Below are 22,470 nucleotides of genomic sequence, written 5' to 3' on the forward strand. Positions count from 1 at the left end.
ATACAGTAGTCTCGTTATATCGATATCGGTTATATTGATAGTACTGCTTATTACGATACTATTTCTATGAACTCAAGGAGAAAATTACATGCCCGCAGGATCGGATATATCGATAGTCTGGTTATATCGATATTTTTTCCGACTCCAGAGAATATCGATATAACGAGACTTTACTGTAAAACCCAATTTGATGTAAAATCAAAAAAGTTTAAATGTTTTTAAACAGACTGTATAAGGCACACCAGAGTATAAGGCGAACCCCAATGAATTTTGTAATTTCAAACTTTTATCCATATATAAGGTGCACCGGAGTATAAGGTGCACCTTCAATGAATGAAAAATATTTTCCAAATATAATATAGAAATATATAAAGGTTTTCCAAATATAAGGCACACCATATTATAAGGCGCTACAGTAGAGTCTGGGGTAAAGCACTATTTCTTCTACTGGGGGAAATGGAGTCAGTAGTTGCGAGACCTGTTGTGGCTCAATATTACTTTACATATAAGGCGTAGGATCATCTTTTGAAGAAAATCAAAGCCTTTGGGTGCACCTTATACACCGGAAAACACGGTACTTAATTGAAGACCATGACTTTTTTTTGTTTATTCCCAACTTGATGGATGATGAAACCCGTTGAGCGTCTCATTTGTGGTACATTTTCTTTATTTTTATTTATTGTTTTTATACCTTCAGGAGATAGATTCCACCATTCATATTGCGCTGTACCAATCTTTCATGTTTCTAATTATCTCTGGCTCATTATTTGGCATAAAGATACCATCCAGCGCCTAATGAGAGAAGAGACGAATGTATCTTTTGGGATGGAGGCTTTAAGGGATGAGGAGGATAAATGTGCGTCGAAAAGCACCGTGAGGGGAGGTGAGCAGAGAGACCGATGGGCTTTTTCACCAGGATTCATGCTTCTTTTTATTGATCCTCTAAGTGCGGGTTTGGTTGCCTGATGAGGCGTATCCATAAAGACCTGAGCTCCTCCAAGAAAACAGATGTTGCTCCCGCAGCTAACTGCGTGCATTTTTCAACAGTCCAGCTGCCGTTTATTGCCTTTATAGTGCTGGTTCGAAGCAATCAGTCTTATTTTGCCCTATTCTTTCAGCCGTCAGCGTGTGCACACAATTTCTTCGCCTCATGGTCATATTTGCTTTTTTATTGTTGGGTAGAGTGGTGGGAACTTTCCGCTAGGGTGCCCACATAACATTGAGTAAACATTTGGGATAAGTCACAGCGGCGCTAATGGAAATCCATTTAGCCTCGGTGTGATGTAAACGTCGTCTGTGCATCATCACCATCACCATACACTGCTACTGGAAATAAGGCGGAAGATTAGGAGTTGTAGTAGGAGGTTGGTGGGGGGTGTCTATGAGCCAAGATAGAAACAAGTCCCCATCATCTTTGTAGACTAGAAAACCGTGGCATTGTATCGAGCGGACCAAAACGTATGCAAAAGCATTGTCTCCTGCCACAGGATTTGCTACAACATTTCTACATGGCTGTCATCAAATCAATCCTGTGTTCTTCCATCTCAGTTTGGTTCGGGGCCGCCACAAAAATGGACAAAATCCGACTTCAACGGACAGTTAGGACGGTGGGAAAAAAAAATCATTGGCACACCCTACCCACGCTCGAGGACTTGCACACTGTAAGAATCGAAACAAGGGCACGGAAAATCCTAATGGACCCTCCGCACCCTGCCCACCACCTTTTCCAGCTACTCCCCTCAAGCAGACGCTACCAATCCATGCACACCAAATCCAGCAGCCATTTAAACAGCTTCTTCCACCCATTGCCATTAACTCTCCAAACAGTAATCCAAATAGAACTGTATCGAGCCTCTTTGCAATTTTTTTAATAATTATACTAGTTCAGGGTGTTCTACCGGAGACAAATTCCTTGTGTGTTCTACATACTTGGCCAAAAAAGATGATTCCGATTTTGATACCCTACCAAAATCAGTATACAACATTCAGTCGACTCTGGAAACAGATGTTTTTTTCTGGTTCTGGGTTTGATACCTCCAAAGTGCTATTTTAATTTTATTTTAGTTAAAAACAGAACAAAAACAAGGTTTTAATTCAGGGCATGTCAATCTATTTCAAGGAGGAACATTGATTTGATTCTTGAACGACTTGAATTAAAAGCTTCATGAAGGTCCATCTGCATTTGAATCTAGCACGAAATTTGCCGTATTTTCCCGTGTATAAGGTGCACCGGAGTATAAGCAGCACAACTTGGGCAAATAATCATAATTAAATGACACTGAATTATAGCAGAAAAAAAATATTTTTCTAAATGATATACAGTAAAGTCTCGTTATATCGATATCGGTTATATTGATAGTACTGCTTATTACGATACTATTTCTATGAACTCAAGGAGAAAATTACATGCCCGCAGGATCGGATATATCGATAGTCTGGTTATATCGATATTTTTTTCCGACTCCAGAGAATATCGATATAACGAGACTTTACTGTAATACCCAATTTGATGTAAAATCAAAAAAGTTTAAATGTTTTTAAACAGACTGTATAAGGCACACCAGAGTATAAGGCGAACCCCAATGAATTTTGTAATTTCAAACTTTTATCCATATATAAGGTGCACCGGAGTATAAGGTGCACCTTCAATGAATGAAAAATATTTTCCAAATATAATATAGAAATATATAAAGGTTTTCCAAATATAAGGCACACCATATTATAAGGCGCTACAGTAGAGTCTGGGGTTAAGAACTATTTCTTCTACTGGGGGAAATGGAGTCAGTAGTTGCGAGACCTGTTGTGGCTCAATATTACTTTACATATAAGGCGTAGGATCATCTTTTGAAGAAAATCAAAGCCTTTGGGTGCACCTTATACACCGGAAAACACGGTACTTAATTGAAGACCATGACTTTTTTTTGTTTATTCCCAACTTAATGGATGATGAAACCCGTTGAGCGTCTCATTTGTGGTACATTTTGTTTATTTTTATTTATTGTTTTTATACCTTCAGGAGATAGATTCCACCATTCATATTGCGCTGTACCAATCTTTCATGTTTCTAATTATCTCTGGCTCATTATTTGGCATAAAGATACCATCCAGCGCCTAATGAGAGAAGAGACGAATGTATCTTTTGGGATGGAGGCTTTAAGGGATGAGGAGGATAAATGTGCGTCGAAAAGCACCGTGAGGGGAGGTGAGCAGAGAGACCGATGGGCTTTTTCACCAGGATTCATGCTTCTTTTTATTGATCCTCTAAGTGCGGGTTTGGTTGCCTGATGAGGCGTATCCATAAAGACCTGAGCTCCTCCAAGAAAACAGATGTTGCTCCCGCAGCTAACTGCGTGCATTTTTCAACAGTCCAGCTGCCGTTTATTGCCTTTATAGTGCTGGTTCGAAGCAATCAGTCTTATTTTGCCCTATTCTTTCAGCCGTCAGCGTGTGCACACAATTTCTTCGCCTAATGGTCATATTTGCTTTTTTATTGTTGGGTAGAGTGGTGGGAACTTTCCGCTAGGGTGCCCACATAACATTGAGTAAACATTTGGGATAAGTCACAGCGGCGCTAATGGAAATCCATTTAGCCTCGGTGTGATGTAAACGTCGTCTGTGCAGGGGAGCAGAACGACACATTGGCCTCTTTTGAGCCTAGCAAGGACACCCAATGTGAAATATCTCAAAAAGTAAGCACATTAAACAGCTACGTTTGATAATGTCGATCTTGTTCAAGGTCGCAGAAAAACTGCATTCTGTCCCAGTTAATCACTCCAGCAACAGCGACTAACTAAAATCTACTGACGCATTTCGATCATGAATGAATTGTTTGATATAAGGTCAAAAGGTGGACCGGTGACATGGATTCACTCGAATATCATCAAGAGGCAACTACATCAACGACCATCACAAAGGTAAATAAAACGATTTTATTATACACTACAGTGTATTTATTTAACTAAAATACAATAGCAAATTTATTATACATACAATTAGGTATATGTTGTGTAGTTTTAAGGCTTTTTTAGTAAAAGATTGTTTTATGGGGACCTGGGAACGGATTATTCTCATTTTTAATGGTTTCTTATGGAAATAAATGCTTGGCAGACAAACTTTTCGCCTTACACACACTTTCTGGGAACCAATTAAGTTCGTAAACTGAGGTATCATGTCATTTGGTTCTTGGAACCCCCACACTAACAAATATTGCTGTTGAACCATTTTAGATTTAGATTAGATGAGCCTTTATTTGTCTCACAGCGGAGAAATTTCACATTTCACAGCCGCAATAAACAAAATACAGAAGCTGCAGTAGATGAAGCCACTCTCGCGGCTTAATTATTATTATTATTATTATAATAATAATAATACATTTCATTTATAAGCGCCTTTCAAAACTCTCAAGGACACTTTACAGTCACATGATGTTTTTTTTTCTGCGGGTGAGCAGCGGCAGCCACACGCACCAGCGTTCAGTCAACCCGGAAATAACAAATTGAACAACCTCAATGCATTTATCTGGCATTCCAAATTCTTTATACCCTCACCGGATCATTTGACAGGAAGGCTATTGACAGAGGAATCAATAACCTGTGGAATCAATAAACTGTGTAAAAATCAGTAAAATGAACCACTGCACCAAGACACAGCTGTCAAGGCATAAAATTGAACTTTGATATCGTTGCCAATCAATTACATTGGATTTGATTTACCTTCATTACTCTCGCAGTGGAGATATTTTCATTTCACAGCAGCAAAGTTATGAAAGGAAGAGGAAGGGAGAGGAAGAAGTAGGAAAACAAAATACAGCAGCTGCTGTTACGTTATAGGAAAGTAAAAAAATGGGGTATTGACTGGGAATCTAGAACCAGCTGCATTCATGTCAACTATGTGAACAATTACACCACACGTGGTTGCAACCGCACTTATGTGACACCTTTTATCTCTGGATGCATTACCTGATGTAGCGTAACGCAAAGAGCGAAATGCTAACCATGGGATGACAGGTGATTAAGTGCCTGGAATTCATCTTCGTGAACCACTACACCAAGAACAGCTGCAAAATTGTAGTGAGCGATCACGCAGGGTGAAAAACAACCTAGTTTGGTCACACGGCAACTGGGAATGAACAACAAATGGTTCATTTCCATGCTAGTCGTATCTTTTCCTCAGATTCAAATTATATCTGTGACATTATTTCTTTTTGTAAATTACAGAAGGTGCCAACAATTTTGTCAACGCAGAGATGTGTAGTCGTTTAGCATGACGGTACCTCGCCAATGACTTCCATCTTGTCAGCTTTTCTTTTCACGCAGACATTGGTTTCTTTGTCTTCTCAACTCACTTGCAATTCATTGCCCTTTTTTCATTTTCACGTCCTTGTCGACTTGATAGTATTGAAATGGCTAACCCAAGGACGGACGGCGTGATGGCAATTAGACGAGACAGATGACAAAGCTTTCATGCTAGCCGGCGACTCGTCATGAGAAGAAATGAGATTCACCCCTAACTCTTTTCATTTAAATTCAATCAGCTATTGGTGATATTTGAAGCCTTGATGATGGACAGTCGTGCTATATTAAATGTGAAGCGCTTCAGACTATGACAGCCACAGAGCGACAGTTTCTCAGGGTGGTTCTGTGTGGGTGTGTTAGCGCCCAGATGCGGCGGCCCCAACATGGTCGTAGAGTCACAGTGGGAGTTTTTCTTCTTCAAAAGGCAGACCTCATTTGAGCGGCCCTGATTGCTCAATTTACGCTAGCTAACAAGGATCACAACACAGGCCGCCATAAAATGGGTTGAATACCAGGAAACACCTGCTGATGCTGCACTGTTTTAAAGGCTGTTTGGAAGAATTGAGCATATTAATGAAATTTGTGTAATCACGTGTACTAGCGCCCATGGTATGTGTACAAATAATTTTGTACAATGATACCTTGGCTTACAAACGTAATTGGTTCCCAGAAATTGTGTGTAAGGCAAAAAGTGTGTATTCCAAACATTAATGTCCCATAGGAAACCTTTAAAATGGGATTAATCCGTTCCCAGGTCCCCGTAAAACATAATTGTCAACAAAATAAGCCTTAAAACTACACAAAATATACCTTATTTTGTATAATAAATGTGCTATTGTATTGTAATTAAAGAAATAAACTGTACTATATAATAAAGTCGTTTTATTTGCCTTTGTGAGGGTCGTTGATGGCTTGATGGAATGGATAGCTTTTTGGGTAAAGTGTCTCAAGGAGCTCTGGGTTGTACATCTTGGAAGATATGATATTGCAACAGATGCCGGCAGACACACTAGAAACTTCATTAATAGCTGGTTCCCTTGCTTGTATTTTCTTTTCAAATTGTACAGATGACTTGTGCGGGTTATTTGTGGAGCATGATTGATGGGATATTTTAACCTTGCAGTCTACACTCTGCCTTTGAACTATCAATAAAGTTGAAATGAGTCCACATTTCACTGTGTTTTCTCTCCATTTTCTCACCTTTCGCTTTTGATTTTTTTTCACTTGTTTTTTTGTTTTGTTTCAAGCTCTGTCGTCTGCCTTTCCTGTGTCACGTGCGGCTTTAACCAAAGACTGGGGGCGGGGAATAGAGGAAAAAAAGTCAGCTGCCATTTTCAGATTCTTGTTAGGAGCGCCAAGAACCGGCTCGTTCGTGAACGACATCACTCACTGTGGCACTCCGTGTGTATCCCCGAAAATAGTTTGTATGCCAAGATTATATGCTTGCGAATTTAACGTTCGTAAGGCAAAAGGTTCGTGAGCTAAATCGTTCGTAAGCCGAGGTATGATTGTACTTAAGTTGTTTTCCATATTTGGTAACTCATCACATTATGACAATTATTCCTGCTTGATGAATTGCAGCAATTGCCTTGATTCTTGATAATGATTTACTGAATGAAAACACTCCGTTTCATTCTATGAACTTGTTTGCGTAGAATTTTCCTGTTAGTACAGGTTTTATCCTATGATCAGAATCACATTGAATATCCAAACATCATTCCGTAAGATACCAAAGGATGGTAAACTCCAAAAATGTGATCGACCAGTGAACACTGCCAAACACAGACACAGCCTGTGCTTGAAGCCGTGCCCATCGAGAGGTTTCCATGTGGACACTTAATCATAGATATGGACTGTTTCTTTCCTCTGCCCCCCCCCCCCCCCCCCCCTTGAGGCCTTTAGACTTCTTCAATCTGTCCCTGTAACAAATAATAGACTCAAGATGGCCCCCCTAGAGGTCCTCGAAACCAGAATACAAACATCAAGTTCAAAAAAATAAAGCACAGCAAGATAAAAGTGAGAGTTTTTCTTGTTCACCGACGCAGTTTGAATGACCCAAAAGATTTAGGACTCCTTCAACCTGGCTAGCAAGCAAAAAAATGTTGACAGTCTTCTACTGCCACCTAGCGGTTCATGGAATCAAACACCATGATAAAAAACGACGAAACCCAAAACAGAAATGGTCGAACAGGAAAACAGGTTTCAAATTAGTTAATCGTTAATCGTGGACATAAAGACTGCGACAGATGTAGATGCGTTTGCTCAAACTTGGCATACTCTGACAAACCATCAAGAGATCTGGGAAAACGCTTATGTAATATTAGGCAAGCAGACTAAAAACTAGAAATTAAACCCCAGAAAAATATAAAATGAAGAGCATAGAGTGTTGGGAATAGACAAATGCATATAATTTAGGTCGTAAATATAAGTCGGTGGTTCTGATAGCACAAGGCCGACGTTATTCCTTTTTTTAGGAATCTGGTTGAGATGCATATTTGGATAATGTATTTTTGAGGATGTAAAGAATATGCGTTTATGTTGACGTGTATGTACAAGTGTGCTCACAAATTCCCATACCTTGCGGAAATGTGTCCATTTTTTTGGGTCAAGTACGTTATTATATTGCAGGGGGAACCTTTTCGACGAAGGGAGCCATAAAAGTAAAATATTTAGAAATACGTACGTATTTTTCTTCGAGAGCCACACACGCACGCGCACACACAAACACACTAACACAACAATAGGTCCGAATATTTAAAATAACTTTGTGATAATACTCACCATTAACATGAATAGTTATCCGTTCCTCGTGATTGGTAAAAAATCCAGCCAAATGAATGAAATGAATGAAAGTCAACTTCCCACGTCCACAGGCGAAGCTACTGCTAGCGAGCCTGCACACGTGTCATTAGCTTGCACGCTTGCTTTCTGCTGTCTGTCACAAAAGTAGTATATTGATGCTAAAGTTAGCATGGGGCTTGTCAAAGTGCCATTGATATTCAACTGTTTCATTCATAGTATTGTTTTACAAATTAGAAACACGGCAGAACCTTTTCTCTCCACAAAGGCGAATCCTTTGGTTCATTCAACCTGAAGTGTTCGATACTCGGCATTTTTTTTTACTCGCAGGCTTATCTAAAAATGGGGGTTTTACCTGTTTCGACATCAATCAATCATCCAATCAAAATGCTCTTTTAGCATCAATAGCCACCTTAGGTCAATATCATCCAATCAAAATTGCGCTTTCAGCCAACTGCCGCCCAAACAGGAAATGAACAGCGGAAAAGCGTAGTGTATTTAGTTTTATTGGCGAGCCAGTTGCAATCATCAAAAGAGCCATATATGGATCACGATTCCCGACCCGTTATATTGTATCTTGAAACAGCAGACCACTTGCTTTTGGTTTTCGCCATACCTGTATATTCTGGACAATCTTGTGTCAGCTGTGGAAGACATCTTTGTTCACTTGACTGTGACTTGCTATTAACAAGTTACCAATTTTTGGTATTTTCTAATCTTTGGTAATTTTTTTCTATATCCTTTTCCGAATTTCTTAAGTTCCAACTACTTTTTCTCAGAGGTCGTCTCAAGTTCTTTTGCTTTCCACATGGCTCAGAATCTAGCAAAGTCACAACAGTCATCGATAGGGTGTGCATGAGTCTCAAGTCTCAGCTTCTGAGAAGAACCAACTGACCATGATCCAAAAATACTGTTACGTTTTCCAACTGATCAGTACATTTTTAAGGGAACATTACAGAAATCATGTCAAGGTAGGTACATTTGTGATGACAACTGTCAAATATGGTACAAAGTTGAATGGAAGATCACACAATGTTTGTGTGATTTTTAAAGTTTATTCTTGATGGACCACAGGATCTGAGAATGTAGTACTGCTAAAAAAACAAAAGGTTCTGGCAGTCACAATGCTCTTTGGTCTCTTGCAGCTCAGCCTTGGTCGTAAGCCAGACATCGCTGTGTATGCGTGTGTTGGAGGGTCTAAAAATCATGATTGTAGGAGCCCAGACATATTTGTCTGAAGTACAGCGAGCCATTCGGTCATCTATTAATCAACTGTAAATCAGTATTTCATGAAGAGCGCATGGATAGTTCATAAAATTCTTTATTCATAAACTTGATGCAAGTTCACAAATTATTTTACATGGTCAAATTCACCCTTGGGGGTAACACAAAAAAAAATCCTAACCAAATGCAAAGCATGCTAACCAGTGCATAACTTAAGAAGCCAGGGGACAATCGCGGTTAGCGGAACATAATCAATCCGGCGTCATTTTGCCTTTGAATCGGCGTTGGTTTTGGAAATTGTCGAGCTAAGGGGGTAGGCGGGGCGCTTTCAGTGCACACCAGACTTATGGTTGACAATCATCGGAAAGGTAAAAGGTTAAAACGTTGGATTGGAATTTGTAAACTGGCTCCAACCGCAGGGCAACACTAAGCCACTGCCAAGTGCCAAGAGGCATTTGTTGCTCTAATGTTGCCTTTGAAATAAATAATAAAACACCTGAATGAGATGAAAATATTGCATTTGAAGCCTTGGAGTCATGGCAATGCTGTTACACAGTGACAATGCCTATAAACAGATGTTCCGTTTCCATCCACCGAGGCCGTTCAGTAACTTTTGAGGAGTTGGGATCGATTCGCATGTACAGCAATGATCAAGTTGTGATTTTGAAGATCCGTAGCTACGTTTGCGGTATGGATTTCCTGAGTTTGTGCCAACCCTCCACAGGATATCAGCATGAATACTGATTGCGTCAATGCCGTTTTGGAGAATGAATACACATGGTGACGCGAGGAGCGGCAGCTGATGTTTTGTCGTCTTTTTTCAAAGGGATGTTGAGGTTGTGTTCGCACTCTAGTTTGGTGTCTAGTATGGTCACAAAAATTAAACAAAAAACATTGCCCAGATGATTTGGCTCATTTTTGTTGCGATTCAGGACCTAACCAAAAGTGTGACCACAACCTTGTGATGAAGCTTCCTATGTTGACTCTTAGCATGTTGTACTTGAAAAAAAAAGCTTGTGACACAATTGAAGACCCATGATGGGAGTTCATTATGCGGAATTACTACGAAACAGGAATCACATAACATCACAGATGGGAAAGGACTTTCCGTGATGGTACTAGTGAGGTTGTAAAGTTCTGACTATTGCTGTGAGTTGAGGGGGAAAAAAACGAAAACACCATTTAGGACAAGACGGAAAGGTCACTTTTTGTTTCCCCACCTTCAGACATCCTCAAACCACATTGTGGTTTGTGAGAACTAAGCGGCCCGATTAAATGACGATTCCATGCATAGCCTGACTGAGGTTCATCCGGTTAAAGGAATGACCAAAACAAACAAAAAACAAAACAATAAAACATCAACAAAAACCCAAAACCTTCAGGAATGCCAGTGACAGTTGTGATATAGAGGCACCATCATACAAAAGGAGTCAATGGTCCCTTTAACACTGCCTGCAAAAACTATTGTTTTTTCCCCTGCCATTCAGGATGAACGGCAGCCACACGGAAAATGAGGATGACATCGACGCTGATTTTCGGCTTTTGGAGGTAGAATGGAAGCCGTAATAGAAATGTGATACCAAAAGTATTGTGAGACTTTGGGACAGATGGTACCAGGTTTTTAGAGATGACAGCTTTTCTCGTTAACGTCTCATCTTCTGTTGTGGCGCCGATGCAGGCAGCATTTTTTTTTCACCCCCAGGCTTTGTGTGTAAAAGAGGCTATTGTTACCTGGATGACAAATTAATATAAAAAAACTGCAGTAGTCATTAACCTTACATAAAAATATGGCATACTTGACTTTCCTTATGTAAGAGTATCCACGTTGCAACTTCTTCATTCCAAGATGGAAGCTGCAGTTGATAGTCACGGCCCACGTTGAGTTTGTACAGTCTCAAGGGGGGGCCGGGACGGGGTTACATTATAAACATCCTCTTGCAGAAATACAAATGTACATGTTTACACTGTGGCGTTAAAATCAACTAGATTACAGTGTGAGCTGATGCCGACTGCTTCGGTCCATTTTTTTTTTCTTTTGTCGGATTTTCCATGCCTGGCTCAAATTGACAAAGGAAAAGTGTGCACGTGTTCTTTTCATTTGAGGCCTGCAGGCTTGTAAAAGGATGTCCAAATGCAAGCTGGCTTTGATATAAGTGGTTGGTCCGCCCAGACGCTGTTGGGTTTGGGCACCACTATGGTGGAGCGGGCCGATGCGGGTTCTGCAGCCAAATAGGCACCTTCCCATCCCATTAAAAAATGAACTTCTGTGATGGGCGGCGGCATTGGAATTATTAAATCCACCGTTTCCATCGGGAGATAAATATGTGACATCAGGATCGACGTCCAAAGTAGTGCGTTGGTATGTTTTCTTATGTGCTTGTTTCTGATTGGTTGGTCAATGAATGAAGAATTTTGGCTTGTTCACAAAACGTTCTAAACCATTTGCACCCAAAACAAAAATGTTTGGGGGAAGAAAAAAAAAGTTTGGTCACAAAAAAAAAAAAAAATTGAGAGCATGAAGGAGAAAAAAAAATCTTTAACCATCCTCCTTTGGAGGTGTGTACCATCCTAGAGGCCAAAAAAAGGAAACAACAGGTAAGCAATTAAACTGTAATTGAAGGAGAACTATTGCAAAAAAATAAATAAATAAACTTCAATTTTATGTGTGAAGTCATAAGGTAACAATAAAGCCAGAGTATGGTAAAATGGCTTTTTTTGACATTACGAACCAACCCCGGTTGTGATACATTTTTAAAGATGTCACAACAGCCACGACTTCAAGATCATGAACTCATTCACTGCCATTCCCGAAATTATTCGGGAATTGAAATGCAAGACGTGGAGCGCCATTCCCGAATTTGTTCGGGTTTTGGTTATTCTTGTGAGGGTGTGCGAATCAAGTTGCGATCAGACCTCTGGCAATGTTTTACCCTCCAACGAGGAGGTAACATTTAACTCTTGAGCCAAATAAAATCTACAAACTTTTTTTTTTCCTGATGAAAGAAGAGAGTCTAAGGTTCCTTACACTGCATTGAATGTTTATGGAGTCCTCAAAGTCAATATTCTGTGGGTCCTGTAATTTGAGTGAAAATGACAAAAGTGGCCACATTTTTGCACATCGTCTGGTAGTGAATGAGTTAAAGTGAACTTTGATCATATTCCTTCTGGGTCTTTGGTAAAGCAGAAGTGACGCGAGAGCCTCTTCAGCCCTCTTGCTGGGATACTTGAACGGAAAGTCAACCTCTTCACTATATTTTAGTAAAACATTAATATTGTGATTTAAAAAAAAATGTTTTTTTTTTTTCTCCAAATATATTTAAACCAACCCGCCCAATGTTGTTTTAATGCCAGACTTTCTGGCGAGAGATTTTTCACCCATCTGTGCTGTTACTTAACAGGACAGCCACAGAACCTTTCTTTCTACCACGTCAAAATTATTTCAGAAACTCAATCCATAGAAAAACGGTCGCATTTCAGCTGTGTTTGAAGGGTCCGTAAATGAAAACAAAAAAAGGGGGGGATGGGTACTCACCATTCTTTTCGTGGATCTGGACAAGAGATTTGTAGGACTGCTGTGCTCTGGCTAGATTGTACTGGTTCTGCAAGGAAAGATGAATCAAGGTCAAACTTTGGGCCAACAACAATACGGGCCATTTTTGAAATGCTTCATCGGATGACAACAAAAGTCAGTCTTGTGTATGTAGCATAACGTCCCCTGTAAGTAACACAATCCATTCATTTAACAAATATTCACTTGGGAGTTTTATGATGAAAAACCTATACACATTTCAAAAATGAAAGTTTATTTTGCATGAATAATAATAGAATCAAAATGATACAAATCACACAAATATATCACGAATAAAACTACAAATACAATTCAACTCCATCTACCAAAACAAAAATTTCCAATGGCTATATGTCATATCCTGTTTCTTTACATGGTAAAATAGTTTCACTGAATTGACTGAATAAACAGTAGCGCACTTCAGATTGACTTTTTTTTTCAACTATGATTAACCAGACAATTGAATTCTGAATCTAGTAATCAATGATTATGCTCATCTCCGATCTATTTGTATATAACAATTGTTCAGTTAAATAATACGTTTCTGATGATGCAGTTAGCTCCAATCAAACGGTCTTTTGAATAAATCCAGGTGAAGAAACACAAGGTGAAAAACAGCGAAACAGCATTGCACTCGCTTACTTTATTGGCTCCAAACTGCACTCTGGCTTTTCCCTTGACTAAAGTGGCATTGATCTGCATGATGACAGATTCAATTGAATAGGCACTGCTCCAACCCTGTGGGCAAAAAAAGTGATGGAGCCGTTACAAAGGGTCTTAATTAAAAAATAAATACATAAATAAGAATGAAACAAGCACAAATGAACTTTTGAAGAATATATAAAGAATAAATCACTTGTTTGGTGAGAAGCTCCATGCACAGGGCACCTCCTCCGAGAACATAGCTAAAGGGGAACAAACAAGAAGCATTATTAAATTCCGCCTTGAAACCTTGAATGTGTTAAATAGTTTGCATTATGACAAATGAGTAATTACAATGCCATTTTAGGGCTCTCCCATGCTCAAAAGCTCACAATTTTTCCCCCGCGTGATAATGTATAACATTTTCATAGTGGTGGTGTAAAATTCATTCAACCATTTTCCCCCCCCAATTCATCCCCTGAACACAATTTTACTCAGCAAAATAAAAAAGGGAGGGGAGTCAACACACCATGTCTGAAAAAACAATCAATATAATAATAACAAGAATACATTTAATTTCTAAGCGCCTTTCAAAACTTTACAGTCACAGGATAAGAACCCTTTTTCTCTGCAGGTGAGCAGCGGCAGCCATTTGCGCCAGCGTTCACTCTACCCCGAAGTAACATAGTGATGAAAGGAAGAGCAAAGGAATGAAAGAAGTAGAAAAAGAAAATACAGGAGCTTCTGGAAAGGCAGCTTGCAGTGCCATCTTGAAGTCAAAACAAAAAAACAGAATTTATGTTATGTATACAATGGCTACAAACTACAATATTTCAACTGCTATGTTAGATAGGTGGCTGACACTAAAATAATAAATATGAGTTTTCAGTTTGGGTACAATGTCTCATGACCCACTGCATTTTCAATAACTCACCCCCCAGACAGCACAGGTGACACAACCCGCACAAATGGAGGATCGAAAGGGAAATTATCCTGAAGAAGGAAATTAAATACAATGAAACATTTGCCTCTTTGTGTCGCAATTTTGGCTCTGAATTGTCCATGTACTCACTTTGTAGGAGAAGTTTAATAAAATGTAGTCCATTCCTTCCTTTTCCTTTAAGACTTGTAAGTCGCTGTGTAAAGGACTATCCGGATCCACACTGTGGGATGAATGGAACATGACATTCATTCGTTAGCGCAGACCCAAAACAAAGGTACGTCTAAGCACAATTTTCACTCACGTTCGTAGTTTGACGTGCCATTCGTACAGGCTGTCATTGACCAGCTCTACCGAATAGATGCCTGACATATTAAAAAAAATGGAAATACAAATTATCATTACATTCAATAATTCTGCATATCCAATGGTCACAATTGTCTTTGACTCCACAATTCCACTGTTTTGCTATTTATTTGGTGACAACTCACCCACAAAATGCTGAGAATACAAAAATAGAATTTTTCTGGAATTGAAAATATGACGCAGAGCGCCAACCCTGATTTGTTCAGGGTTTGTTTTTTTCGTGCTTGTGTGCCAATAAAGCGCTGGTCAGACCCCTGGCATTTTTTCCCACGAGGGGGCAACATTTGCCTTTTTCCATGTTCGCGTTTTGTGACAGCTTCAGTTGTTGTTAAAGCGCTATATCAATCAATATGTATTGTATTTTGTATAGTGACCCCCATTTCAAGCTCAGATAAATCCAGACCCATATAATTTAGGAATTAACTTTTTTTTTCTGGTGAAAGAAGAGAGTCTAAGGTTTCTAACACTGTATTGAATGTGTATGCAGTCCTAAAACTCTATTCTGTGGGTGATGCAATTTGAGTGAAAATGACAAAAACCTTGGCACTGGAGTGGACATTTTTTTGCACATTGTCTGGCAGTCAATGAGTTCGTGCTTCGTACATTACTTACATGTAAAAGGTGAGATGCAAGACATGTCATATACAATGTTTAATTCTCTTTTTCGTTGATGTGTCATCAGTTTTACAACTTTAACTGGGAGTGACAAACAGCTTGAAGGAACCGCACATTGCATCTTCTTTGGCAATGACGAGTGTTTTATACGACTGAAATTTTGATTATGCTAAATTTTCACCTTTTGCAGGTCATGTGGAATGTATCACGATAACTGGGGTTCAATTATTAGTAGGAGAGTAAGTACATGTTTGGATGTGCTCACGCACACTGTTTATGGTGGATTCTGGTTTTCGGGGCACAAAGCAGCCTACCCGTCTTGTAACTCTGAGACCTGTAGATCTCTCTGAGTTCCTTCATGAGGCGGTCCGAAGCTTGTACAGAACCAGACACGGCACCCTGAAAGCAATTGACCAAATCACTCGAGGACGAAGACTTTCACTGAAAAAAACAGATGCTGTCACAATCTATTGAGGGGCGAAAACACAAACGGCCCCAGACATATCCAATTTTGCTGAGCTGTGTTTCAAAGGTGAGTAAACGCCACCGGTTCAGCAAACATATAAACACGTCCGACTCACATTTAAGTGGTCCTGCCGTTGGTTCTTCCTGATCTTCTCCAGGACGGCCAGATTCTCCTTCTCGATACCATCGTCTTCGGACTTCTTGCCTTCTACGGGCTCCTCCTCTTTCATTTCATAGTGGTCCAGGTCCTCAATGTCCTGTCAGGGGGCCACAGCTGAGATGTGAATACCGCTTAAAATGCGAACTTGCGTGATTGCATGGTTGAAAAGATAGAGCGGTGTTTAGCTTCTGTGTCTCATAAACAGGAAGTGCTCTTGTACAAATATTGTTACCTCTCCCATCTCTTCCTCCTCCTCCTCTTCTGATGTGACCTCTTCTGTCCCATGCTACATACAAACATCCACATCATTAAGCTGATAAAGATGTTTAGAAGGTGCAATAAATAGCGCCGATCGTACCTTCCGATCCTGTCCAACAGGGCCGGCAGGCAGCGGTTGGTCCAGCATCTCCACGTCAGGATGCTGGGGAAGGTTGTACAGCCGGCAGAGGTCACAAATCAGCTTCTTTAACTGCTGTAATAGCTGGTAAGAAGGAAAGTTGGGGATGGGGGAGCCAGAGGATGACATGTTGACATTTATGAAGTGATTGGTTGAAGCCAACACAAACAAAACTCATTTTATGTGATTGCTGGAAGATAGGGGTAAGAATAGGGAGTTTTCAGTTTCGCAGCAAGATGTCACATCTAAACAGAAGATCTGACATTTATTCGCCGGATATTTTGACAACATTTACAGCTTTTCGCTATTCTTTCACACAGAAGGGTTTTGTCCCAGCGCATGGTGCGGGAAGGATTTTAGCGTACTGATAAAATGATTATTTGATAGAGTATCGCAAGAGCAAAATGACATTTTAAAAGAGGGAAATGAAATTGGTAGTGGAAGAAAAGCAAATCCATTACTCAGTGATAAAAAATAAAACTTATTTTGGGGGAAAGCGAACAACCGCATGCTTTGTTGATTTGATTTTTCTCAAGTGTGTGGCAATTGGATTTGTGCTTCCTGCGTGACGTGTAAAAACATTTGAGAAAGCATACCCAGAAAAATGTTCTGGAAAAGACTAGCATGGTTTGACACAATGCACTCAAATGACCCGAATACATTTTTGTCATAGGCGATACGGCATGACTCCTTCATGTGACTGACTCCAAGTCAGCTCTTCAGTTACTTTGAAAAACATTCCATTGCTGAATAAACATTTTGCAATTATTTTTGTTTGCATTTATAAACCGTTACATGAGCAAAGAAACTGTCTTGATTCATCTCATTTTGTCTGTGTTACGTGAAGCCACTTTGTGTGTTGTTGCGCAATCATTAAACGCAATTTAATGATTGAAAAATAATCAGCCAGCACAATTTTGGTCTCATGACTGATGAATCACATTTTGCATGCTAAATTAAACCATTTTCATGTATTTATGCTGCAATTTTCAAAATTATCTGTCAGTCAATTAAGTGAATTTCACAGATGCTCCTCGACATAAGAGAAGGGACCCCTCATGGAGCCTCGCCAGCCTGTCAAACCTATATTGGATGATTGCATATCGTGTGGCTCTTCATTGTCACGTTAATCTTAACTAACACGCTGGTCAAAACATGCACCAGGTTTTATTGAAGGCCATGATGTATTGTTGAACGTACTTTAACGTATCCCTTGAAATCACGAAAATGTTCCAATGAATTCAGTGCAGATGTGAGATGAGATATATCTCATTGCCGATTCATAAATTTGTCAGCAATCTTGCACATGTGATGATACTGTCTCATCATCACCATCATCACTATCGCTTCTTTTTTTCTTCTCGCAAATAACTCATTGGTTCCTAAGAAACAGGCGGTGGACTTTTGTCAATCCATGGGCCAATTGATACTCACTGCAAAAATATTTTTTTTGAAAACTAAGTGCATCTGTCCACAAATTGGCAATAAATCAGCCGGACCCACTCAATTCAATCATACAATAAAGCGTGTAGACACTCAAGTGTTTTGCAGAATATGGTGGTAATATTTACCAAGGTACTGCCTTTTCTCACATCCTCCAGACGCTCCAAAACTTGTGCCAAGCTCGGATCATCTGAGTCCACAAACCAAATAGGTGGTGTTAATGGATATGACTCCTGGAGACATAAAAACAATGCAGGGTTTGAGTCCATGGCTTGCATTGTAGTGAGTTTATTTAGCTCGTTGGCAGCAACATCAGAAAATATACTTTCAACCAATTTTAAATATGATCACGTGTGCTCTAGGAAACGTTGCAATTCACTTCGTTGGTCATAAGAAATATTTTATCACCGAGTTTGCAGAGTCGACTACTTGACCAAGAATTTTCACGGCTAACTTTAGCTTACCTGCTAACCCCCCTATAAACACGTCAATCGCCGCGAGCGTACTGACCGTTATGTTACAGTGAATAATCAGCAGCTTCTCTCCAGTTACGTTGAACTGACAGCTCAGCTCGTCGGGCTTCCAGTCGATAATCCGAAATCGTTCGTGGTTTGGATCAAAAATAGACTCCAAAAACTTCAGTTCGGCCTTCAGCCCCGACACAGACATCTTCCACGCATCTCCGGCCGGGCCGCTTGGGGAGGGGGAGAAGAAGCCGGGGCTGTAGCTCGTAGCTAGTTTATGCCACAAGCAAAAACAAAAGTTAAAATTGAAAACAAATATATATCCGGGTTTAATTTTAGATTCCAAAAAATGACAATTTGTCCCTCCGGCTCCACTGTGATTTCAACGAAGCGGTGCTTTCCGCGGGAGCGTCCGGTCCAAGTTGATTTGAATTCGATGTTTTCAGCGACGTAGCGGCTAATATTAGCCTTTAGCACGTTAGCATGCTAGTCCGTTGTTGTTGTCTTTCCGTCTATTGTTGTTGGCCGCCTATGATGACAACTGTCTTAAAAGGCTGCAAGGCGACGTCAGCTCATCTCGTCCACTCGCTCCCATGGCACGGCGCCGCCGTTATTCATCGAAGTGGCGGGAGAGGGCACGGTTCGTCCCGCTAACCCGCTGAGGGTGGAAATAGTCCGGCGGAGGAGGGACAGTTTTTCATCCCGGTTCACCTACTGGTAGCGTAGTTGGCCTCTCTGTTTGGGGTTTAAAGATGGCGTTCCGCGAGTTCGCCGTTCCCGCAGCATCCCACAATCCACCGCGCATGAGCCCGCGGAGGTCCAAGGCAAAAGTTTAGCTGAAATTATATTTTCAGTTTTAAAACGACAGTCTGTTTAGGGTTATTGTCTTTGAATTATCAAATATACTCATTAAAATTTGGCCACTATTATTGTTATTATCATTTCTTAAATAAAGTTATGAGCACTGCAGTTTTCACAGGGTCAACCATTCAATGCGCACATGTGAGATTTAACTCTGTTAACATACTGTAGAAATATTATTGTTATTAGTGATTTCAAACACAACTTGGGTAGTCTCTGAGGTGGAAACCTGGACCGGTGAAGTTATTGAGAAATATTTATTTTTAGACAGTTTCAAGGAAAACCGTACCCATAATCTGGCATCTCGGGAGGGGGAAGCAGAGCACATTGTATGGTGGAGATAGGGTAAGCACAACTCCAATGTCTGGGTTTGAGGTCACAATGTGGTTAAAAATATGTTTGATGGCGTTGGTTGGATCAGATTCACCCATAGTTCCTCAAGAATGTGGATGTTGTGTGCCTGTCTTGGTTGGCAAGCCTCATCAACATTGTGTTGGCATCGGGGACAGTGCCTCTAGATTGGCAGGCTCAGGTGATGAACCCCCTTTTTAAGAAGGGGAACCAGAAATCGAATTAAAGTGGGATCACATTCCTCAATCTCCTTAAAAATATCTATTCAGGGATGCTGGAGAGGAGAGTCCATCAGGAAATCGAATCTCAGATTCAGACTTCAATTCGTATGATTGTATTAATATATCATTTCCAACAGGGGGCAGTATTTCACCAAACAACAATGACTTCTTGACGTGATGACGAAAACAGCGGGAAGCAGATAGAGGGCTGAATTTTGTGCGTTAATTTGATTCTTGAATCTATTTTACAAACAAAATAATAATTTGCGTAATTTGCGCAAAAAAAGGTAAAATAATCCCTTTCATTACTAGTGTATAACCAACATATTCTGAAAGCAGAATGAAGACTGGTACCAGTCATTATAATAACGATGATAATAATGATGATGATGATGATACTACTACTACTACTACTACTACTACTACTACTACTACTACTACTAATAATAATAATAATAATAATAATAATAATAATAATAATAATAATAATAATAATAATAATGCTAAAGTATGTTTATGATATTTGGACCTAGTATTTTTCCCTTTAATAATAGCTTTATTGTCATGAAATCATTATTACCTTTAATACAGATTTTTTGATGACTGCAACACATTTTGAAACATTTTGCATTTCATACAATCAACCATTAAATTGTTGTTTTCTTCCACATGCAGTCAACAATAAACCTCTCAAGGGATGAATGACAAATTTATGGGTGACCTATCGTGCACCCTGGTCGTGTAGCAGGCAAGCCAACATTGTACGCTCTAAACAGAAAGGTCAGGGGGCATAACTGATGTTACGAAAGGTTGAGGTTCGAGTTTCGCAAACTCAGTCATTGGCTTTCATACCAATGACTATTGTAAAGTGTGTATATGTATGTGTGTGTGTGTGTGTGTGTGTGTGTGTGCGTGTGTGTGTGTATGTGTGTCAGAAAGAGAGACAGTGAAAGAGTATGTCACTGTGTTGGCTCTGCAGTTTAAAGTTACAATGGTGACATGTATGTTCGCAGCCCACCCACCCACATGCACACGACCTTGACCTAATAGTAATAATCAATGATAAGTCAGCATTTTTTTGCTCTTTATGGATAAACTCCTTGATATTTAAAGGACAACCGACGTCACTTTTTTGTTTTTTAATTGACACCAGAAAAACGTTTTATAGCATCTAAAATACCCAAAACACGCAGTATGATATTTTTAGTCAAAGGCAAAACACCAATAAAAATGACTTAGTGTCCAAAATCTGCAAAAAAATGAGCTGCGAATTGGGCATTTTCAGAAAGTCCCGCCCCAATTTTTTGACGTCACGCCAAGACGTCTTGCATTGCTTGTGAATCAAAACAATGGCTTCAGATTCGGAGAATATGCTTTCTTGTTACACATCCAGTTATGAATATGATTCAAATAGCTCTGAAGAGGAAAGCATACATGTTTGCAATCGATTAAAGAATGTATTTGGGCCATTTTGAGGCAACATTGGGGGAAGTTTTGAAAGGCGCTTACAAATAAAATGTATTATTATTATTATTATTATAAAATCTCTCACAAAAAGAGGCACAAAATGGCGACATCCTGTGGCCACGTCCGTTTCCACAGGCTGATAAATTCTTAAATGGCGCTTGGACGCCCTCTGGCGGCTTTTGGGTGCAACACGAGGTCCCCATACCAGACAACTACAGCAAAATACATTGACGTGATGGAAGGACAATGCGACAATGCGTCCTTTTCACGGTCAGCAGGCGGTCCTTTTCTGACGTCACGTGAGGACTCGTCACCAACTCAAAAACAAGACTTCCTGAATGTTCAGCGCGAGTCTTAAAACGTAAAATATACCTATATGCGGTGGAATCTTATTAAATTACGCTCAGTAGAAGTCATTTGAAGTGATTTTACAAATTATGGACACAACTTGTCCGGGGACGTCGGTTGTCCTTTAAGTGAAAGCCAGGCTAAAACTACAGCTACAGTAAAGTCTCGTTATATCGATATCGGATATATCGATAGTCCCGGTTATATCGATACTATTTCTATGCATGCACGGAGAAAATTACATGCAAACAGGGTCAGATATATCGATAGTCCCGGTTATATCGATATTTTTTCGGACTCCCTTGAATATCGATATAACGAGACTTTACTGTATATGCTTTCTATTTGACCATGAACATAAGCTCCCCCCGGATCATGATGGTTATATTTTGTCCATGAATTCTTATGAAATAATTCCCAAAATGTCTTTCAGCTTCCTTTCATTACTTTTCCACTCTTGCACTGCTTCCAGTCATGTGTTCTTTTATTTAAGCACTTAAACAATCATATTTCAGCCATCATTTGTTACCAGGGTCAGAAATCTACCTGGACACCTTCACAATCAATTCTGCAGGCCTTGGAGCATAAAATAATTGTCGATGAAACTGTTGCTTCAAACGATCATATTTCGAGTTGACAACCCAAGGCCTGCTGGGAGGCACTGGAAAAGTGAGTTTTGTTTTCGCAAACTACGATTGGATAGTCACTAGCCAATCATTGTATCACTAGCCCCTAGTCATAAGAACATACTGGCCAGAGCTAGCACACTGTATCAGTAGCAAGCTGCATATGCAAATACAGTATATTTTGTTGATTTAATAGCAGTTTTGTCAACCCACAATGGC

The 22,470-nt window shown here is 39.8% G+C and overlaps 1 protein-coding gene across 1 annotated transcript; it reads right to left on the reverse strand.

The window, feature by feature from the left end:
- Positions 1–9,396: 9,396 nt before the first annotated feature.
- On the reverse strand, positions 9,397–18,618 carry ube2q1 (ubiquitin-conjugating enzyme E2Q family member 1). Its single transcript, XM_088992942.1, has 13 exons — positions 18,424–18,618; positions 18,042–18,146; positions 16,432–16,554; positions 16,306–16,359; positions 16,030–16,170; positions 15,763–15,847; positions 14,772–14,832; positions 14,600–14,690; positions 14,462–14,520; positions 13,742–13,790; positions 13,528–13,623; positions 12,850–12,916; positions 9,397–11,885 (listed from the first exon to the last, which is right to left on the reverse strand). The coding sequence occupies exons 1-13, from the start codon at positions 18,580–18,582 to the stop codon at positions 11,854–11,856; spliced, it is 1,122 nt and encodes a 373-aa protein (XP_088849068.1). The 5' UTR covers positions 18,583–18,618; the 3' UTR covers positions 9,397–11,853.
- Between the last annotated feature and the right edge of the window lie 3,852 nt (positions 18,619–22,470).

The sequence above is a fragment of the Hippocampus bargibanti genome, linkage group LG03, assembly GCF_051943395.1.
Source record: "Hippocampus bargibanti isolate YZ-2025 linkage group LG03, ASM5194339v1, whole genome shotgun sequence".
In the NCBI taxonomy this organism is placed as follows: domain Eukaryota; kingdom Metazoa; phylum Chordata; class Actinopteri; order Syngnathiformes; family Syngnathidae; genus Hippocampus; species Hippocampus bargibanti.